Genomic DNA, 23,031 nt, shown 5'->3' on the forward strand with positions numbered 1-23,031 from the left:
CAATTTACAAGTTTAAAATTTTCCGGCAAGAAATCAAAAATTAATGAACTCCAATGTCTTCATTTCTTGTAGCTTTTACGGTAATCTGTACACCACTGAAATTTGTTGTTGTTGTAGTTGTTGTAGTTCATTTATGTCGCACTAGAGCTGCACAGTGGGCTATTGGCGACTGTCTGGGAAACATCCCTGCGGATGATCCGAAGACATGCCATCACAATTTTGATCCTCTGCAGAGGGGATGACACCCGCGCTTCGGAAGCCCAACGACCTGTACGCGAAGTCGAGCACTTTACGGTAGCACAGTTTAACGAAGACCAATACCGCATACTCTCGGTCCCTACTCAGACTGATCCAAGTGGTCACCTACCCGCACACTCACCAGAGCCAGTGATGCTTGACTTCGATGATCTGCTGGGAACCGTGTCTTAACGATCAGTCCACTGCGGGACCTGAGATTTGCGAAATGACCAAAAATCCTGAATTCTGAAGTTAGCGCTGAATTCTGATGTTAGTTAATGTATAAATGTCGAAAGACTCATATGCTGAAAGGAATGTCTTTTTCTTAATACATGACAAAAATATGAGATAAAAATAAATATGTATTCTTCTAAATCAAAATTATTTCATAACACTAGTATTTAATGCATAGTTACAAAAAAATTAAACGTCTTTATGTATTTTGTCCCATAATTACTGCTTTCGAAACATATTTTTAGAATTATTAAATATTACTTTTGTAACTGAATAAAACAATTCCAAATTAAATGAAGTCGGACAATTAGTCATAAATACTACTCTAGGTATCAAGGGGGGGGGAAGGGGGGCGCACGATGCGCGCACTTAAAGCATGGGGGGAATTTTTACACTAAATAAAACGAATAGTTTGGGGCGGAATTTGGAGAGAGAATTTTTTTTTAAGTGCATAAATAAAAGAACCATTGTCATATTAGGAGTAGAATGCAAGCAAAGTAGCACTATTTCGGACAAGCTAATGTGGAAGGGGGAAGTTAGCAATTTTTTTTCGGAGGGGATGAATGCACCCAAGAGCTTGGGGGGGGGATGGAGGCTACTGCTGATGAAAGGTTCTACAAACTATGTCGGACGTGTCCGCCTCGTGCATACTTAAAGAAGGCAAACCGTCGGAGGCGTATACCAGTGCCTTGTATTTTTGAAAAAGAAAAAGAAATGTCTCAAATTTAAAATTATGATTCATGTGAACTATTCGACTGAGTTTCGTATTTTATAATTTATGATTACTACTTTAAGATTATGTAAAAAATTGTTTTCCTTGCAATTCTATATTTTTTTATTATTATCAAACAAAATAATAAAATGCAACAAATAATTATTAATAATTATTTTGAATGTGGAATTATTTTTACATAAGGGAACTTAATAATTGTATGCAAAAAATTTTCGATTCGCTTCAAGGTATGGGAAAATACACAAAAATTAAAATTAATATCAGGAGGCCCAAACTTTTATCTGCTCTTCTGACTAAACTATTTTTTCCATATTGCGGTTTCCCCTTATATTTTGATGAATCTGATCCCATTAATTGCTCATTGGAGAGAAAGATTAGAATGGCATTAACAATTATATTACTTTCGGAAACGCTTATTTTGTTATTTTTTGATGTTGTTCGTTTTTTTTTTCGAGGTATATTTCCTTTTTATAAATATTTTTGCTTTTTTTTATGTAATAAATGTTTTTATGTAATAAATTTATCAGATCTTAGTCAGATCAGATCTTAGTCAGATCAGATCTTAGTCAGATTTATCAGATATTACTTAGATCATTTTTTTTTTCGGAAAGTGAAACAGAAATAATTTTCTCTCAAAATTTTGGGACAACAAACTCCCCAAATATTAAAGGGGTCCGGACCCTCCTCCCCTCAGGTTGCGATACCCGTGGGACGAAACGTTGGAGAACTGGTGCAATGATCTCCTTTCGGCTGCTAACGGAAGATTGGTAATTTACCCGAATTGGTAATTTTGCTCAACCCTTTTTGCCTACACTGTGGAAAACTCTCGAACAGAGACAATCTTCGTCTCTGCAAGGCATTGCTTGTCTGCGACTCCGAAGTCACTCGATATTGGTGCCCTGAAAGAAATTTTCTCCTGATCCTTGTAACCATTGGTACTATTCAGCGACCAACCACAGAACATTAGAAATAATTCCACAGATTTTAACCCGTAAAAAGTTCTTCTTCGATAAAAATTGGAGATCGGAATGGGCTACAGGTAGTGCAAAGCGGAACTTTTTAACTTCTATGACAAAACTTCTCATGCTTATATGCTTTAACCTTTAAGGTGTTGGTGGAAAATCATGGAAGAGGGAAGTACGTTAGTTTCTGCTTTGACTTTAAAATAGATGAAAATTTTTCAAGTAAAGAAGATATGGAACTTAAAACTATTAAACATAGCTCTTAAACAAAGCATCGTAGAAATTTCAGAAAACATTTTCGACAGTTAAATACGAAAAATATTATAGAAGGGGAAAATATCGTAATACATTCTTACACAACTAAACAGAGGAGGAGCATTGACATGGAACCGGATTTCTTCCCAGATGGCGTATTCGAACGTTGCGATCTCGAAAATCACACGTACTCTATGGATCCATTAGAAATAATTGCATTAGTAATTTATAATTGGACGCTAGTGTATAGTCTTCTCCCCTCTCAACTGAAGATAAGGTAGAAACTAGTTAAAAAAACGCATAAAAAGTCAGGAGGACCCATTTGAAATATAACTTAATATAAAATCTTTGTTAGTCTGATCATAGTCCAGCAGTGGACTGATCGTTAAGACACGGTTCTCAGCAGATCACCGAAGTCAAGCATCACTGGCTACGGTCAGTGTGCGAGTGGGTGACCACTTGGATCAGTCTGAGTAGGGACCGAGGGTGTGCGGTATTGATCCTCGTTAAACTGTGCTACCGTAAAGTGCTCGACTTCGCGCGCAGGTCATCGGGCTACCGAAGCGGGGTGCCATCCCCTCCGCAGAGGATTAAAATTGTGATGGCATATCTTCGGATCATCCTCCGGGATGTTTCCCAGACCGTCGCCAATAGCCATTGTGCAGCTCTAGTGTGACGTAAATTAACAACAACAACAATCAACTAGTATCAAGGGAAGGTCATCATATTTTGCATATTAGTCAATAGCTGACCACACTGTTAGATAAAAATCGACTTGCTTCAGAACTTGCGTACAGTTTCAATGGTAAACCGAGTGGTTCCTTTACGCAAAGTCATGATTCACTGGCTGTGGTCAGTAAGCGGGTGGGTGAAAACTTTGATCAGCCTGTGTAGCGACGGAGGGTGCGAGGTATCGTTCCTCGTTAAACTGTTCTACCGTAAAGTGCTCACTTCGAACGCAGAGGATCAAAACTGCGAATCTGCCTGTTTCTGTTCCTCTGAAAGCAGTAATTAATGTTATTTGGAAAAGGGTCCCGCAGTGGACTGATCGTCAAGACATGGTTCTCATCAGATCACCGAAGTCAAGCATCACTGGCTGCGGTCAGTGTGCGGGTGGGTGACCCACTTGGATCAGTCTGCGTAAGGACCGAGGGTGTGCGGTATTGGTCCTCGTTAAACTGTGCTACCGTAAAGTTCTCGACTTCGCGCGCAGGTCGTCGGGCTACCGAAGCGGGGGTGCCATCCCTTCCGCAGAGGATCAAAATTGTGATGGCATGTCTTCGGATCATCCTCCGGGATGTTTCCCAGACCGTCGCCAATAGCCCATTGTGCAGCTTTAGTGCGACGTAAATTAACAACAGCAACAACATATTTGGAAAAGAAATCGATATTACATCTTCATATCGTATCGAACGTCTCTACTTTCTTCTTCATCAAAAATTTGTAAATAAATAAATCGTGAACCTGTAAAGTTTGCTTTATGCGATTTTTTTTTCCATACATGACAAATATATGAGATTTATATAAATCTTATGATGATATGTACTGGTCTCTTTTTAAAAAAAATTACTAACTTGCCCAGAGGAAAATATTTTTCTTAAAGTTAGATTATTCTATACAGTGAAGCTAATTCATTTTTACTATTTATATATTTAAAGTAATTATCCTTCTATTCTCACTTTAATAAGTTTTTCATTGTTCATAATTTTTATGAACGCATTAATTTGATACATTTTCTTATTTTGCATTTTCTTTTCTTTCATAATTTAATCCGAAATTTGCTGATTTTTCTTGATATTAGAATCTTTGCAGTAAGATGAGCAATACAGAACTATGTTTTACCAAATTTTCATACAAATATCTGAGTGATCATTCTTGAAAATGAGTTGATAAGAATTTTAAATTGTTGATAAAAGACCATACTCATATATTTATGAAATCTTGAGTTTCATGTAAATCTTCAGGAGAATATGTTATTTAATTGTCTATAGAAAATTAACTTGAATCACCAGCACATTAAGGAGCTTGTTTATAGTTTTATTCATATATGTACTGCTTATGAGATAGTGTTGTCTGATACTGTTTAAAGGGGTTTTTCCATAGGGGTTCCAAATTAACTGAAATGTATAAAGGTTTTTATCTCAACTTAGGATTTGTAGTTGTCCTGATTTTCTTGATAAGAATAAATTTCCCTCATTTGTCATGATTTTTGGCCTTTTGTCCTGACATTCCTGATTTTAGGTCAGAATATCCCATTTTCTACGAATACAAATGCGGATTTTAAAATAATCAGTTTGAAGAATTGAACCATTTGAATATATATATATATATATATATATATATATATATATATATATATATATATATATATATATATATATACATATAAGATTTTGCAATTTGAATGAAGCTTTATTAAAACTTGTACTGCTAGATACGTTTGAAGTTTTATTTTTAATAAACATATCTCCATAAAATCTTGAAAGTATGGTAAAGAAAAGGTTCAAATTTAAAAAAAAGACCATATATTCTTTTTCTATAGAGCTTGATGCAAATGTTAATAATGCATGTTATGTATGTTAATAATACATTATAAATATTGATAGCTATTCAAAATTGTAACCTAACCATTATTTATAAGCTCATAGTTCAGGTATATGGTCTGACCTTCAGAATTCAGCCTTTTAAAATTTTAATAATTCAATAATTTTATGAAAAACAAACTCAATTTTACCCTATCAAATTTTTATGGCAGTTGATTTATGAATCATATGCTTATTTATCATTTTCTGCAAATGCAGTAACAGATTTTGTAGGGTCTAGTTTTGTAGTTTCCCAATTATTAATTTCATTCATTCATCAGATTTTAAAAAATTATGTAGATTGAAACAATATCATAGAATTTTTGAATAGTGAATTAAGGGGTCATCCACTAAGTTTCTTTGGTACAAAAATATTAAGATGTGTTTTCATTTCCCACTTGAATAGTTCCTGAGAAATCAAATTTTAACTCTACAAATTTTGCAAGATTAAATTTCTCAGGAATTATTTGACCAATTTCTCTCAAATTTTATATTTTGCTATATAAAATTATATTCTTTTAAATAATGCAAAAAATTGTATACCTTACAATTCAAATTTTTTTTTCTTAAGTAAAACAATAAAAAAGTAATAAATGATTATTAAAAATAATTGTTTTTGCATGGAAATATATTTTAATAAGCAAATTTTATAGTTGTGCAAAAAATATTTCAATTCACTTTAAAAGCTCTCAAGATATAGCAAAATACGCAAAATGTAAAATTTACGTTAAGGGTTTGAAATTTTGGACCACTCTTCGGACCAAATTATTTGGGACCATGCTTCCCAGATTGCAGCTATCTCTATCTTTTGATGGTAAGAAATCCAAATCTGTCAAGAAAAGGTATATTTATTCAGTGAAAGTACATTTTTGTGTCTGATTGCATAGATTTTATTTTATTTCATAACAATCCTTGAACAGCCTACCCAATTTTTGAGTTTACGACTACAAATGTTCTACTCCATAACCCTGTAATTTTGAACTCAATTCAGGAATTTCCTGGATCAAGTATTTCAAGAAATTTGCCTTCGTGGAGGACTTTTTGGGAGAACTGACCTGAATTTGCATTACATGGAGCGGAAAACCATGAAAACCTCCCACAGTTAGCTTGGCAAACGGGGACTCTAACCCATGATCCTTCTACCACTTAGGATATTTTACATCAGTCGGTGAGAGCCGGATGCGAAATTCATATCGACCAGTTATCGCTGAGATTCAAAACTCGGTTCACCTCATTGGGAGGCAAGCACTCTATCTCCTGAAATATCGTCTATACAAATTTAAAATCATATTTGAGGCAATAAATTAAAAAAAATACATTGTGTTGAAAATAGTTCTAAATTTCCCCCCTAAGTGGCGCTTGTGACAACCTGCTGTAGGAATACGGACAGAACGTCTACTAGTTTTCAGTTAATCCTCGTTGAGTAAGTTCATGCTAAAGTTAGTTGTGCAAAGAAGGTCTATTCTATGGAACAACAAATATTTCTTGTGTTAGAATTTCACTGCCTGAATCATAGCAGTGTGAAAACCCAGTAAAGTTTCCAACAAAAATTTAATATGACTGAAGCATTGGTGAGGAACACAATTAAAAGTTTGTTTGCAAACTTTAAATGGATGGGAAGTGTGAATCATGATCGTAAAGGAACCATAAGGCCATCACATTCATCAATCACTGACAATAATGCCCAGGCAGTCCAGCAGGCATTTGAAAAACAGGCTCAGTCGTTTGTCAGGAAAATTGCATCTGAGTGTGGACTACTAAAATCCTCAGTACATAAAACCACGAAGATTTTATATTGGTATCCATTCTAGATTCTGGTTTGTCAACCTCTCAATATTTTCACCACCAATCAAAGAACCCTCTTTGCGAAAGATTTGCTTCAGTAAAGTGATCCATTTGGTTTTTTGATGAAACCCATTTTTATGTCAATAGCTTTGTGAAAAAGCAAAATATGTAATTTTGGGGAATGAAAAATACCCATATTTTTGTCTAGTTCTCATTACATTCATCAAAAGTCACTCTATCCTCAAAAGGAAGCATTGGGCCATTTTTCCCGTATCAAACAATAGCTGCAGCATGATGTCTTAATGTTCTGCATGATTTAATTGTCACTCACAATGCTTTGGTGAATTCGCATGATTCATTGTGGTTTATGCAAGAAGGTGCTGGACCACATCAAACCACTCACAATTTAATGGAGGAACATCCTGATGATCGTATCATTGCTAAACTTCATGAACCATACAGGAAAAAGCACAAACTGGCTTCCCCATTTGCCGGATTAGAATCCTTGCGATTTACTTCTGTGGGGATACTTAAAAGAAGAGGTGCACCAACAAAGGTCCCAAACTTTTGTGGACATTGAACATTATGTTTTTAATGCTTGCGAGTCCATTTTAGCCGAGTTATCATGCATATGTGCAAAGTTTGTTTTGAGACTACAGCATATTACTGTTGCAAAGGGGGACTGTATTAAAAGCATTGTTATTTAGTTTTTTAACCACCAGCATCATCCAGTGGTAAAATTTTGAACTATTTTTAACACCATAGATTTTTCAAAATTTATTTCTTTTCTAAAAAGGCTGTAAGCAGCAAATTTTTCTCCTAAACTATTTACTGTACACCCTAAGTGTATTTATATATATATATGTATACATACTTGAAACTGCTCTTGCACTGATGGCATTTACTGTCAGTATTAGTGATTTCTGCTTTTATATCTAAATGCCACAAACAACCATGCCCCCCAAAAAAGTAGTAAACATGAAACTTATTATGTCAGATGAAGATAATATTCTAAGATCCCAAAAATAAAATTAGAAGTACGTATATTCCACTGAAGGGAAACTCTATCTTTCAGATAAGCGTAAAAGTTAGATGTTGATGGTTCGAGTATGAGAATTATATATATACATATATGCCAAAATGAAAAACCACAAAGCTACAAATTAAATGTCTAAAAATTCAAAAAATATATTGAAGAAAAATAAAATCAAAATGATCAGTTTGAAATATAGACCAGTACTCAATTATGTTTCAAGGTGATCCAACCTTTAATGTTAAGGTAACCCTACCATGGCATAAAGCCAAGCTTTACGTTGCTTCGAAATGCAATCTTCTACTATATCAAGTCTCTGCCTATAAATCTAATCGAGATACCCTTATTCAAGAGAAATTTGGATAGAGATTTGCAATTATTTAAAATAGGCATTAATGCGATTAATTTGATATAAAATCATGTTTCTGTAGATACTTATAGAAATATTTGAATTCCAGTAAATTTTTGTTGCCGGGGAATAAGAATCCAATTGAAATTAGTTTTTACCAGAGTTATATCCAAAGGATTTTAACCTAGTCAAACATAATCAGTCTAACTTATCTCCAGACTTCTTTGATTTCTTCATTACTTTCAACTCATCTAAAAGTCAAATTGATGGTTTAGATAAAAGAAATAACTTTCCATTTCCAGTCAACAAATTAATTTCCTGGAATTCTAATATTTCAATAAGTATCTACAGAAATGTAATTTTATCTCAAATTAATTACATTACCTAAGTTTATTTGCAATCATGAAATACTTGTTTTAAATAATTGTAAATTTCTATGTAAATTTTTCTTGAATAATGGTATCCCAATTGGATTTGCAGACAGATACTTGATTAGCAGAGGATTGCCTTCCAAGGCAAAGTAATGTTTAGCTTTATGCATGCTATGGTAGGATCACCCTCGTGTTGATGATTCGATTGAATTACTATACAACATTATTGAGTGCTTTTTTTCAATCTTTAGATATTTAATTCTTAGATTTGTGGTTTACCATACTGGTCTATAAATTTATCTCATACTCAATCCTGTGACATTTGACTCTCATCCAAAAGATTGAGTTTCCCTTCAGTCTAAGATATGTGCATCCATTCTGATTTTCAAAATCTTAGCATATTTTCTTCATCTGATTTGCTTTAGCTTCTTGCTTATTACTCTTTTGCGGGACAGTCGGGTATGGTTATTTGTGACATTTTGCACTGACCACAGAAACGGTTCCTGTACTACTAACGACATGTTAATACCCCCCTGATGCTGTCATATTTGTCAGTGCCTTCCATTTTTATCGTTTATTTTGAGGATTTTTTCTATTGTGTAGTGTTTTGATGCTGATTGGAATTATTCCTGCTTTCCTGTTATTGATTGGATTCATGTCGGGTAATTTATTTTGATTTACATTTTCTTCAAGTTATAACATATTCTCAATTTTTAATAGTTTCACCTTGAATATTTAATGTAATATGGAACAATTCATCTGAATATATATATATATATATTAAATCATGGCTTAAAATAGGATTCTCTTATTAATTTTAAGATGGAGAAATTATTTTTTCACAGAGCCATATAAAGTCCTTATTCTAAGTGAAAGATTATTTTCTGAAGTCCATAGAATATTTTTTTTTTAGTTATACTTTAAATTAGGTAATTCTTTTTTGCATTTCTAATACATTCTTTTTATTAATTCATTTTTGTCATGCTTTGTTAAATGTGGTATAAAATGTAAATGTATATGCTCAAATCTGCTAAAAAATGTAATTTTATAAGCATTGTGCTACTCCGAATATAAAAATTATTTGTTTTAATCAGCTTCAAAAACCAAATTTACTTGCTCCAAAATGGTTAAGGTGCTGTTTCTTCCCTGGATTATTGAAACCCTATTTCAAAATTAATTGATAAAAGAAGGCTTAATTCAATTACAAGTTGTAATTAAATTTTGATATAAAGGAATACTTAGTAATTGATAGTGATTATTTTTTGTTGCTACAGGTCCATAAAATTTTTTCTTTATCCCAAACTATTATGAGTTGTTCAGTACTTCATTAATACAATTATACTGGAAACTGTAGAACTTTGTGTTCTAAATAAAGTAATTCTGAAATTAAAAGTAATATATTTTATTATTTTTTTATGATAATATTTGCCTTTATTATACTTAAATTTAATAGTTGAAATACTACATGGCCTGCAAACTTAATGTATCTAGATAAAATATATGTGTTTTTTTGAAACTCAGAAAATTCGCTTTTATGAAATGACAACTGAGATATTTAAAATATGCTAACTTAGAACCACTATACTTAAGATGTTAGAATTAGCAAAAGGCGAGGGATTTCAGATAGGAAATAAATTTTCGAATGCTTTATTTGCTATGCTAAAATCGAGGACAAAGTGTTTAATAATATAAGAATCTGACTAATGCTTATGCATGCGGATATTTGAAGAAATTAATACGAATATTTAAGGGGGGATGTTTATTTTGAATTATTGTTTGTGTGGTTAGTTAATTGAAATAAATAGTTCATATCTTTCTCCCGAATTTATTATTTGTTTAAATTTTATATGCTACAGATAAAATATATGTATTAATATTCTATTTTGATGTTTTAGCTGGGGTGTTTGCATTCTAAATTAGGGGTTAATGCTGTACCCCAATCTGGAAGTGAAACATTACGAGCAAATGAAAAGAAACCAAAAAGCAGAACAATGGATGGTCAAGAATCTTTACTCAATGTTCCAATGTCAGCTTCAGCCACAAGCTCTGCGGGTTTGTTTAACATTTTTAATATATATTCAATTAATATTATCTACGTCTGTTATCTTTGTATTATAATTTCTTTGCTGATATGTGTTAAATATGAACAAGAAGACAACTTTTAATACGTTTTATTTTTTTAATTTTAAAATTTTTTGGGAGTTGGTTGTTTAATAAAAAATGGTGTAGATTTAGAAGAATTAATTACTGTTGTTTATTTTTAAAGTTATCTATATACATATGAGAGAGGTTAAATTTTTTTACCAAATGGACGATATGCGAAAATCTAGACTAAGCTGTAGTCAACTTTGTAACAGTTTATCTAATTTTTCTTAATGCTTAGTAAAAATGTTATATGTGTATGTAAATTATACCTACAAAAATTCAGCAGTTTTATTTTAAAACTTTTTTGCTTTCTACAGAAAACTTTTGTGACTAAATTTATAAATATAGCACTGTAAAGAATGTGCTTCAACTCTCAATATTTATTGAAGATTTTTTCGTGACTTTTTTAAAAGTCCAATAAATTTATTTTCTTCTTCTGTCACTCTGATATCAGTTAAAATTTTAGAGTGTCGATATCATATAAAATTTTTCCATCCAGTGCAGAGCCTTTCCAACTTCTTTTTCTGTTTTATTTTTTGGAATTTTACTAACAAATGAATAGAAAATACTAATGTAATGGATATTACTATTCAATTTTACTCTTAGGGTATTGTTTTACCCTTTTCTAAACAGAATTGGTTTAATTTTAATACTGTTTTCGCTAATTTTGTTATACATTTATAGACTGATGTTAAAACTTTTAACATTTTTAAGTGCTGTGGATGTATTTAGTTACAGAACTGCAATGGAATGGTCTGAACAGCAAATCTCAACCTTTGCATTAGTGCTTGTGTAAGAGAGAGAGAGAGAGGGGGGGGGGGCATTTTCATGTTTTAAAGGGCACTGGCAGGAAATGGGGCAGTAGGTGGCAATCAAATATAATGGGAATTGGAACATAAGATAGTCTGAATTTTATATGTTTGCTTTGTTTAACAATTTTTCAGTTTCAATCAACAAACATATATGCAAAGTTATTTTTCTTGAAATTATTATGATAAAATAAGGCCTTAATCCAATTTTTTAAAATAAAAAAGATATTTCAAATTTATATTTGCTTAAAAGATACATATTAAAAAAGGTGATGATATACAATTTATCCATTATAATTTTCATTTTTGTAGGAATAATAGTGTAATATGTAAGCACTTTTAAAGGCTAATAAGACATATAGAAAAACTTGACTAAGGTTTGTAAATTCTTAAGTGGTGTATCTAACATAAATCTGTACTGGTGCTTTAACATACTCAAAAATTTTAACTTTGTAAAATAATTTAATACTTTATTCCATCAGCTATAAGATTTCGAAAAATGCCAAAAAGTTTTTTGGAAAATTTAAGATGATGCTCCCCTTGAACATTTTTCTAGTTTCTGTGAAATACAGTATTGTTAATTTTCATTTTATTCATTCTCTACCTTTAATAATTTTAGACCTTTACCAATTTGCGAAGCTTAATACAATTGGTAAAGCAGTAGATCATTTGCCTTGTGTGGTATGTTAGGAGGCCAAACATTTAAAATAGAACAAAGTAAATGTTCATCTATTGTGAAAAATATCCCATAATATTTTTGGCTAATTATATTATGGGATGGAAAAAATATATTGCCAGTTGGTGAGTGTCTTGTCTATTCTTGCTAGTCCTTTTTTGTCTGTTTTTTCTTCTTTTTTATTGTTGGTAGTTTTATTTTTACTAATTTGCATCAATATTCACCTGGTGCAAGTAATTTTAAAACATAACTTTTAAAATAAATCATATTTTAAATTTAATAAGTTTATCCCATCATAAACAATTTATTCAGTCATCAGATACATCAGCAGAGCTATCCATTATATGCATGTTCCATTACTGTATTATTGAAAGCTTCTTTTTGGGATTGGTTCAATTACTAAATGTTAGTGCCATTAAACTCTTCATTTAATTAAATTAAACATATTTTAGTTATTAGGCTTATACTGATTGGTCTATTACACTTTGTAATAGGTAGAAATAAGGTAGCACTGAAACCAGGGAGATCACTAATGGATTGGATAAGATTTGCTAATTCATCTAAAGATTTATCTTCTACTGGAGGTAAAATTCTTGAAGTCTCACCTCGTGAACTTGCAAAGCATAATTCTTCAAATGATGCTTGGATTGCTATCAGAGGTACAGTAATTTTAAATATGTTTTATAATGTATTCATAATATCAAGCCCTTTTTCAAAAAAATGTTTTTGACTTTACTCTTACTTGTGAGTTTTTCAAAAGTTTTCCAAATCTTTTTATACTTGATTTCAATTAAAAAAATTAAAACTTTTTCTGTAGGAAAAGTTTATAATGTCACTCATTATCTCGAATATCATCCTGGTGGTGAAGATGAACTTATGAGAGGAGTTGGAAAAGATGCAACTGACCTGTTTAACCAGGTGATTAAATATCTATTTGTTTTTTTTGTTTTTTTCCAAATGTGGTTATGTTTAAATTTTTCTCTTAAATTGTCCAAAAGTTTTAGGTGAAGTAGAGAATTAGTAGAACTTTTTATGTGATGATAGCAAACTTTTTGAATATTATAAATAATGTGAAAAATTATTTACTAACATTTTATTTTATGTAAAATAATTTCCAATATCTGTGTTATTTAATTTGATACTTGTTTTTTAATGTTCTTTTTTTCTGAATATCTGTGTTACTAACTCTTCGCATCAAATAAATAATGAAAAAAGGAGACAAACTTGTCTTCATTCATGAAGCAGACAGTTTATCCTTTGTCAAAAGAATTTATCCTTTGCTTTTTTTTCTTTTCTTTTAATATTTTATTAGTGACATTTTTTTACTATATATTAAATATTATTTTATTGATTGTTATGCAACTAATAACAAAACATTATCATATAAATATTTTATTATTACTACTTCTTTGTTACTTTATTAAATAACATACGTTTTGATCTTTGTTTACCTAAAAGATCCATTATCCAGAAAAATCTATTTTCTAGACTTGCCAAAGTCCTTACGATTCTGAATAGGGGACTTTTCACTGTATCTGTGCACACAATCCAAAAGTATCTAATAAAATCATAATATTCTTTGATAACAAAATAATTTCATACCAAAAATAGCAAAAGCTTAAACATTTTTAAATATCCCCGACATACACAAAACAGCGGTATATATATTTAAATATATATGTGAAAAAATTGGGATCTTTTCAAGACCGTAGTATATAGTCTTCATCTAACTTGTTTTCGGTTTCTGGCTTATCACTCTTTCTTGGAGCAGTACGATTTGTGGTATTTTACTATTGACTGCAGAAATTGCTTCCACACTTTCAGCATTATAATATCCCCTGATGATGCTGCCATGTTTGTTAGTGCTTTTCCATTTTTGTTCTGTCTTTTGTGGGTATTTTTCTATTGTGTAGTGTTTAGATACTAATTGGATGATTCGTGATTTCCTGTTATTAATACTAGTTGGATTATTTCTGCTCTCATATTATTGATATCGGATTCATAATATATTTTGATTTACCATTTACAAATATTCTTGTATTATGTATTTTAAATTGTAATATATATATATATATATGTAAAATGATGCAGTCGGACCGAGCAGGGAAACAGACACAGGATTTTAATTAAATCAGAGTAAGTTTTATTTGATCATTCTTAGTTGAGTGGGAGCGAAAAAAAGTGATCTTTACTCCATCAGCAAACAGTCTTTCTGGTAGGGAAAATCTTGCAAAAAATCCTAAAATGTCTCTATTTAGGGAAAAGAGGGAAAACCTCAAGAACACTTGAAAATTCAAAATTATTTTCAGTTTTGCTATTTGAATCCTTATTTTTAATTCTATTTTTTATTTTATTTTTCTTTAAACTCACTTTGTTAACATTTTTCTTTTTACTATTCTTCTTTTTTTTTATGCCCAAATTTTTATTTTCTTCCTTTCTTTTTGTTTTTCTTAGATTTGAATTTTTTTTTCTTTCTTTTCTATCTGCTTTCTTTTTTGGTTTTTTTTTTTTTTTTAATTGCAAACATTAACCAGGATTTCAGGGAAAAAAAATGTGTGAGAACAAATTGCTTTTACAATCAGAAAAGGTGATCAGTCTTCTCAGAATTTACATTACAACCCGTTTAACACAATTCATTATTAATTGAAATCCAAAACAAAGCTTTCAAATTCAATATGGTATTAGGTAAATCAGTTTTTAAAATATAAAATTCCACTGACCTAGCTATATTTCCAATTTTTAAATTTAAAGTACAAGTGTGGTTAAGTTGCAAGATACCTTTTGTTTGATTTACATTAACACAGTTCTTTCTTTCTTTTAGGACATTAAGTTTTTCAAAAAGTTTAGTTGGGATGATATTTAAAGTACTACCTGTATCAATATTTAACAAGATAGTTTTATTTGTCAAAATCGGGTATTTGTCACTTTCATAGTTTTCATTTTTATTTTGTATGTATCCGGATACAATTAATTGTCAATTTTTTGGTTGGTCACTTTCTTGTTCATGCTGAGTTTGATTCTCAGTCATAAAAGAATTAGGTTTGTTTACACAATTTTGGCCCCAATGATAAGCATTGGTTATACCAAGCTTATCACAGTATTTACATGGCTTAGGAGGCAACTCCTGGGAAGCCTGGGCGAAATGACTAGTTTGTTGTTTATTTCTTTGAAACTTTTCATTTTGAATTCTAGGTCTAAATTGGGATTGTTGGTTATAACTTTGATTAGGCCGGGGAAAATTTTGATTTTGTCGAGGATTATAATTTGGATTACTTGAGTTGTTAAAGAATGGCCGCCTTGGTACCCAGCCTTGATATTGTGGTTTATATACATTAAATTTAGACTCAGGCAATTTTTTAGTTTCAGTTTGGGGTAAGACCGTAGGTACATCGTGAATTATTTTCGAAACAATAGTGAGCCATTCAATTGGGGTTTTAGGTTCTTTTAAAACCAAAAGTGTTCTGATTTGGTGGGGCAAACCAATAGATAGACCCTCAATTATATGTTCATTACTTAAATTTATTTTTCGACCCAACTCTACCTTTTCGGTAAAATACGAATTTAGGTCTTTAGCTTGGCCCGAAAATTTTAAATTTTGAAAATCGTTAAAGCCAAAGGGAGGTGAAAAATAATGCTCTCTAAAAATTTCAACTATTTCTTGATATGAATTACAATTAAGACAGTTATTAATATACAATTTCAAAGCTGAACCCTTAATGAATTTTTGAAAATTTCTAACTTTCCATTCGTCATTACATTTAGCATCTAGAGTTTGTTTTTCGAAGTGTTTGAGCCAGGATGTGAATTGAACACCAATGTCAGGCTCAAAGACTAGTATGTCTGGTTTATCGTGTACACTTTGATCCATACTTAATTTTAGTAAATTATCACTCAATTCTTCTTCAGAATTATCTATATTGCTTTTGGCATTTTCATCCATTTTAAATTTGTAATTTTTGCCACTCCGTAAGGGCATTCAAATAACCAAAATAAATTTTAACAATTAAATATAGCATTTAGAAGTAAATTAAATCTCATAGTTGCTTATTTATCGTTACCTTACGATAAACACTAAAGCAAAATTTAAAAAAAAATATTCAATTGATCATATATTACAACACATAATATAATCAAAACGAAACTAAATATCCTTTAACATTTTTATGCTAATAATATTAAATCAATTTAATAATATAATATTCCTCGAAGAATAAGTAAATTTCAATAATTATAAGTTTTTGAAAATGCATAAATAAACTATCAAAATAAGAACAATGAATAAAAATTAATAATCATGAAAAATTCATAATCATAAAAATTAATAATCATCACAATGAAATATCAAGAATGAGAGAAAAAAAATTTCCGAATATAACCAAAATCTATTATTATTTTCGCTGTTCAAACACCACATATTTTGATAATCAAAAAATATTTGTAAATTATTATAAGCACGGATCGAAGTAAATTTTCATTATATGAATACCATTGAAGAATTTTCCATCGAGGATTATCACTAAACACTGGGAATCACTGCGCGAATCACTGTATTATCACTAAACTGTACACGCGAACAGAATCGTAGCCATTAAGATGAACTTCTGGAAATGTAGAATCGCTGTCACTTTAAAATAAGCAGGAACTCACAAATATGGAACAGATGGTCTTTAGAGGCATGGAGTTCTCGAAAAGGGTAAACGAAACATTTTTTTTTTCTTTCTTAATGTTTTCTCCATAGTCGCACCATTCCAAGAGTAAACACGAGAAGAGTTAGTAGAAAAGGGGAATAAACCATCTTCTTCGTTAAGATGAGTCACTGACTAACGCCGAAATTGATAAATTTGCAGACTATGCTTTCAAGGTTCATCCAAATCCAATTAATTTCGCAGCATTGGCAATGAACTGCTAAGCATTCTCTGTGAAGTCTTCGATTCGTTCGTTAATAGGCTCAAATCTTCTAACATAGTAGAAGTGTGTTCTTTTAGTTATTTTTTTGTTTTTTTTTGTTTTGAAGAAGCATTTAATATTATCCTGCGCCCGCTTCATCAGTTCTTAAAATCCTGCTCGGCTTGTAAAATGATGCAGTCGGACCGAGCAGGGAAACAGACACAGGATTTTAATTAAATCAGAGTAAGTTTTATTTGATCATTCTTAGTTGAGTGGGAGCGAAAAAAAGTGATCTTTACTCCATCAGCAAACAGTCTTTCTGGTAGGGAAAATCTTGCAAAAAATCCTAAAATGTCTCTATTTAGGGAAAAGAGGGAAAACTCAGAAATTACAATTGGTTAATGAACTTGCTCGAGTGATTCCCACGGCTTAAAAGGGAAAAAAGATCTTTATTTAAATGTATGCATACTTTTGCTAAAAATAGATTTAGAAACAGGATGTGGCTTTTAAAAGTGTGAGAAAGTATTTCAAATAGAATAATTAATTAGTAATAAAGTAGGAGTTGTTTTATAGCAAAGAAACTAACATAAAAAGATTAATTGAAGCTTTTTATGTTACATATATATATATATATATATATATATATATATATATATATATATATATATATATATATATATATATATATATATATATATATATATATATATATATATATATATATATATATATATATATAAAAGGAAGATAAATATCAATGGTTATTCATAAAAGTAAAGTTTGAACTTTTTTTCATCAGTTTGTCTTCAGATTTTACAGCATTACCATTAGGGAGCAGCCCATATTCTGCTGAACATGACTGAGAAATAGATTTATAAATCAATTTAAGGATGATTGTGGCTTCATGAAAAATGATTTTTGAATATTATAAATTCTAATTATAATTTTTAAAAAAGAGAAGAAATTAATATATTTTTCTTTTATCTTATTTCATGAAATTTTAAAACTACTTACATACTAAAAAATAAAGGGATAAAAAACGCTTTATTTGTGCTGATTTCATCGTATGTTCAAGGGATCTTTTTAAATAATTTTTTCAACAGTTACAGCCTTAAATTTCCATGTGGGTATTTAAAATCCCAATATTTTCATAAAATATTTTTACAACTTGCAAGATTCAAAAAAGAAAGGAATGTGCAAATTTCAAATTATTTACTATTGTTAACTTTGTTTCAAATTTCTTGAGATTGAGAAGTGCTTTTAAGGAAGTTTATTTAATATTTAACCATCAAAAAACCTCTTATATTCACTAGATATAAATTTCCTAAATTTTAAGTATATTCCAAACTAAATATTGAATCCTATTTTGCTCTGTAATGGCTTTACTTCAATTACACTTGTTTTGAAATTTATGAATTTTCTCTAATTAATGAGTTTAATTTGCATTTTTGTTATTCAGTGAAATATAATTGTTTTAATTCTTTTTCTAGGAACATTTATAACTGTTTGAATTCCACATGGTTTTTTGTTTATTTCTTATCAGTTATTGCTTCTGATTTCTACATGGTATTTAAAAAAACTGCTATTTTTTAATTTGATATATTTATGACTTGTGAGACTTGAATTGAAATATACTGAGTAAACATTTTTTGACAAAACTTGATTAGAAGCGATTTTATTGTAAATCCATGTGAATTAGCTAATTGCTTTTTTGACTGTGTTGCTTCTGGTTACAATGGTTTCAAAATTCTTATTTCTTGTCTTACATTTAACATGATGATGTGAATTCTAATAGTTTTAAGATCTTTTTCCAGACAGTCAATCCACCTCAGTTTTGGTTTTCCTCTTTTTCGGGTACCAGATGGTTCGAATAAGTCATGGTGACTATTGTGACTCTGTTTTTATACTGGCTCAAACCTTAGCTATTAAACTTCTGGCACATATATTGAGATTAATTTATAAAAACACACTAATCTGTTCAAAACATCATTTTAAAAACTTTTGGGAGACAAATTTTTATTTAAATTAAAACAAATGCCTCTACAGATTCTTCCAAATGTAGCTCTTCCATAATTGCTGCACTCACTAAGTCTTACATTTTCAATTTTTTGAAAAACAACATATTAACTCTCCCTAGCGTTAGATTTTGTTAGTATTGTTTTTATACTTTCAAGTGTGACTTGATAGTATTTTTTCAGGCAAGATTTTGTTGGATAACTTTTCAGTTTATTTCACAATATTTAGTATCAATATACAAAATATTATTGAAAAATTGATAATTTGGGCATCAATGAGTTAACTATAGAAGTCAACCTCTTTTTTTTTATGAAAAATAATTATATTTTTATTTTTACCTCAAGTCATGATGTATGCCCATGTATGTTTAAAATCTCAATTTTTTAAAGTTGAATAGGCCATCTCCTTCATTCTTAATGAAGAGAGAGCATCTAAGTATAGCTGATAGAGTATATAAGTATAGCTGATAGCATCTTGGTGTATTTGTTTATGTATTTGTAATTCTGTAATTAGCAGCATTTGTGCAATACTGAGTGGAATTAAAGCAATAAATTGACTAAATTTGGGGAACACTAATAAATTAGAAATGGATTAAGAGAATTTTTTGACAATTGAGGTTTCTCTGTATTTAGTTGAAAAATTAAGCACCACATTTATTTTAATATTTTGACAGAATTGAGAAAGACTATATTTATTTTTGTTATAAATGAGTCGATAAAATTAAAATTTATTGTCTTATTATTATATTATAATAATGAACAGTATTAATTATTTTGTTTACTTTTCTATATTTAGGTTCATCGATGGGTAAATGCAGAAAGTATGCTTCAGAAATGTTTTGTGGGTATTCTAAAAACACCATGGACTATTGAAGGTAAAGTAACTACTTTGTATTTTTCTTCAGTGTACTATTTTTTTTACTTGTCAGCTTTAAATAATTATTTATATGGTTTTTAGTTCCGAAATTGTTTCAAATGAAGCATCTAAAGTTTAAATCATCAAAGAAACTGTCTACAGGAGACTCGAGTGTTATGAGTAAGTTATGAGGGAGATAACTGAATGCATGAGTTATTTTACATTGTTTCTTTCTAGAGTTAACAATTACTAAAAGAGTACCACTTTAAATTAAATTGAAAGAGGTGCTAATTGACAACTTTGCATGATTGAAATAACATAAGCAAATATGAAATGCAATCCTGAAACATTTCATTTAGTAAGAAAACAGTTTATCAAATAGAAATAAAAGTGTAAATCAAATCATTTTATGTAGTCTTTGAATGCTGATTAATTGTAAAGAGAATTCTTTATTCTGCATTGCAATTTACAACATTATTTATGGCCTTAAGAAGACCTATTACAAAGTATGACGGTATTGTAATGTTCATTTGTGACAGGTATTATACTTCACTTAGGTATTACAGATTATTATAATTGTGGTGCCATTCACAACTAATTTATATGTATAACATTTAAAGCATTAATCAAACATTATTTTTAAATTGAAGAGGTTTAAATTTCAATTTGATAAAATGAAAAGTGCCTTTTTATTTACCTAAATAATTAGAAAATGAGCTTTACTTTAACTTTTTTGATAATTGTTAAAAAGTTTTATTTATTATTTTTTTGCTTTGCTAGAATGCTGCAAAGAAGTTGACGTGAGAAAAGTCCTGTGTTACATGAAATTGCTTAAGAAATAAGCTTCCTTTTCATGTTTTTATTTTTATTTAAAGGATCATTGTAAAACATTACATATATGTATGTTTACTTGTCATTTTTCTACAGTTGTCTTTGATTTCTAACCACTCTATACTTTTAAAGTTTAAACAAGCATTCATTATTTTTAATTACTCTTTCTGTATGAAATTAGTTGCTCAATTTGAAAAGTTGCTTTAAATTATCAAAATAAAAACATAAATTCCAAGTTTAAACACAAGTTCCAAGTTAAATTATAAGTCCCAGGTTATAATTCCAAGTTGAAAATCCAAATTTTAAAACCAATGTGAATTACACTTATGCAAAATATTTTTTTACTTTCCACTACCCAGTAAGCCGAGGTGAGAAATTTCCACTCATCTGCTCGGTATTGGCGACCGAATATTTAGGGCTAGCGAGTAAGTAAAAGAGTTACACTCTAATTTAATATTGTTTGACTTAAGAATAACATAGTTTGACTCGAGATTTACCTAGTTTGATTTGAGAATAACAAAAACGTTGCTGGGCATTTTTGTGATTTAAAAGATGAAAATTCCTCAAAATCTATATAACTGGATAATTTAGAGAAAAATGTGCCAACTGAGAATTGCTTGTCAATATTTAGATGCTGAATATATTGATGAAGTTCTAGTTAGAAAAGATTTCATAGGTGTATCATGGTCATTGGTCTCTTTGGTGGAAATATTCTTGAAACAAAAAGTATAAAAGGATTCTTAGCTATAAATGTAAAAAAGTGTAGTTTTAAAATTTAAAGAAGGATCAAAAATGCAGTTGAAAAAGGGAGAAATATGCTTTAGTTTGCTGAAGAACCCATGCGAATTCCTTGGTGGCTAGTAGGAAAAATTATTTGAAAAAATGGGAACATTATAAAAGATATTGTGGAGGTTGGTATATTTGGTAACTCTGGGAAGAATCTGACTCCAACTCTAGTATAAATTTTCATGTGAAAGTGTTCATGAAAAGAATTATAAGTTTATGTCGTGTTACTCCATAAACAATGTTCCCAGTTCAAATAAGCAACTATCTTTATTAGCAGTGAAAACTTGGTAAATTTAACTAACCATTTTAATATAAATAAAATATAAAAATTTTATCATTAAAGCAGCATGGAAAAAACTGCAAATGAGTAACCGGCAAGAACATGCCTAACTGCTGAGTAGTTACTCAGGAACCGATGGAGAGAGAGAGTGTGAACTGTGGAGAGGCGGCCAAGATATATCAGAATGCATCCTGTGCGCGTTTCGCCGATTTTGTACTTCACGCATATACTCCGAGGAAATCTGCATTCAGTTGTGAGGTTTACGTCATACAACAATTATTGGCTGCAAGAGACGTAATCCAACGTCAGAGATTAGTAGATTCGAAATTTGCAAATTAGACCGCAACGCCACAATATAATGACAAAAATCTGGTGTTGTACCCATTCGAATGGATGGAAATATTGTAAGAGACCCAGCAGATCATGTTGCATTTGTAATTGTTGGAGCAAAAGGAAACATTGAAGGTGCTAGAATGTTAATGGACAATCATTTGAACCACCATTAAAATTTTTCGAAATGGAAAAAGTAAAGCTTAGTCAACTCAGAAGCCAAGGGGAAAAGGCTTAGATATCGTCGCCAAAATTCAAAGTTGAAACTTTTCTGTAGACGAGAGGGATGTAATTAGATGAACAATGTAGAAAAAAAAAGTAAGAGCTCCATGTCAGGCATACTCTTAGCAAAATGGTAATCAGTTAAATTGTAACTAAAATGTCCTCCTAGATAATTTTTGATTCATAACTATTGAAAGTTATATTTGTTCATTCAGATACATAAAAAAAGCTAATACTTCAAGTAGACTTTTATTTCAAATAAGTATTTATAGATACAGATTATTAAGTTTATTCTTTCAGTTTAAAAAAAATAAGAAAAGGCTTTACCTAAATATTATGGAAAAGTATAAAGAAACCTATTTAAATTTTTTAACTATCTTGTAAGCATTAATTAAAAAGTTACTATTCATTGTTTATTTTCTTTGTTAATGATTACTTGATATTTAAGAGTAATACAGTGTAACGTCCCATATCCGGACGTCCCTTTCCCGGAAGGGTCAATTTCCCAGACACTTTTTACCAATCAAAATAAACAAACATCTCTCCATTTTCCCCTTTCCTAAAAAAAAAGAAAAAAAAAAAAAGGTCTTTTGACACATTTTTTCTTTTTCTAGCTTGCACTGAACCTCTGATTTATGCATCGACCCATAAAT

The 23,031-nt window shown here is 30.3% G+C and overlaps 1 protein-coding gene across 4 annotated transcripts in view; it reads left to right on the top strand.

Annotated features, from left to right (window-relative positions):
• Nucleotides 1-3,837: 3,837 nt before the first annotated feature.
• Nucleotides 3,838-23,031, top strand: part of LOC107451005 (cytochrome b5 reductase 4) — a 46,715-nt gene continuing 27,521 nt past the window's right edge. The window contains exons 1-7 of one of the 4 annotated variants that reach the window (XM_043041497.3): nucleotides 3,842-4,078; nucleotides 9,145-9,203; nucleotides 10,437-10,593; nucleotides 12,666-12,830; nucleotides 12,989-13,089; nucleotides 19,870-19,948; nucleotides 20,032-20,109. In XM_043041497.3, coding sequence (XP_042897431.1) covers nucleotides 10,533-10,593; nucleotides 12,666-12,830; nucleotides 12,989-13,089; nucleotides 19,870-19,948; nucleotides 20,032-20,109 — 484 coding nt within the window. In that variant the 5' untranslated portion in view covers nucleotides 3,842-4,078; nucleotides 9,145-9,203; nucleotides 10,437-10,532. Of the gene's footprint in view, nucleotides 4,079-9,144; nucleotides 9,204-10,436; nucleotides 10,594-12,665; nucleotides 12,831-12,988; nucleotides 13,090-19,869; nucleotides 19,949-20,031; nucleotides 20,110-23,031 lie in introns of all 4 variants that reach the window. The other 3 variants (XM_043041500.3, XM_043041498.3, XM_071187955.2) reach the window with 3 other exon arrangements.

Source organism: Parasteatoda tepidariorum, chromosome 11 (assembly GCF_982258835.1).
Source record: "Parasteatoda tepidariorum strain Cologne lab strain chromosome 11, Ptep-v5.0, whole genome shotgun sequence".
NCBI lineage: Eukaryota > Metazoa > Arthropoda > Arachnida > Araneae > Theridiidae > Parasteatoda > Parasteatoda tepidariorum.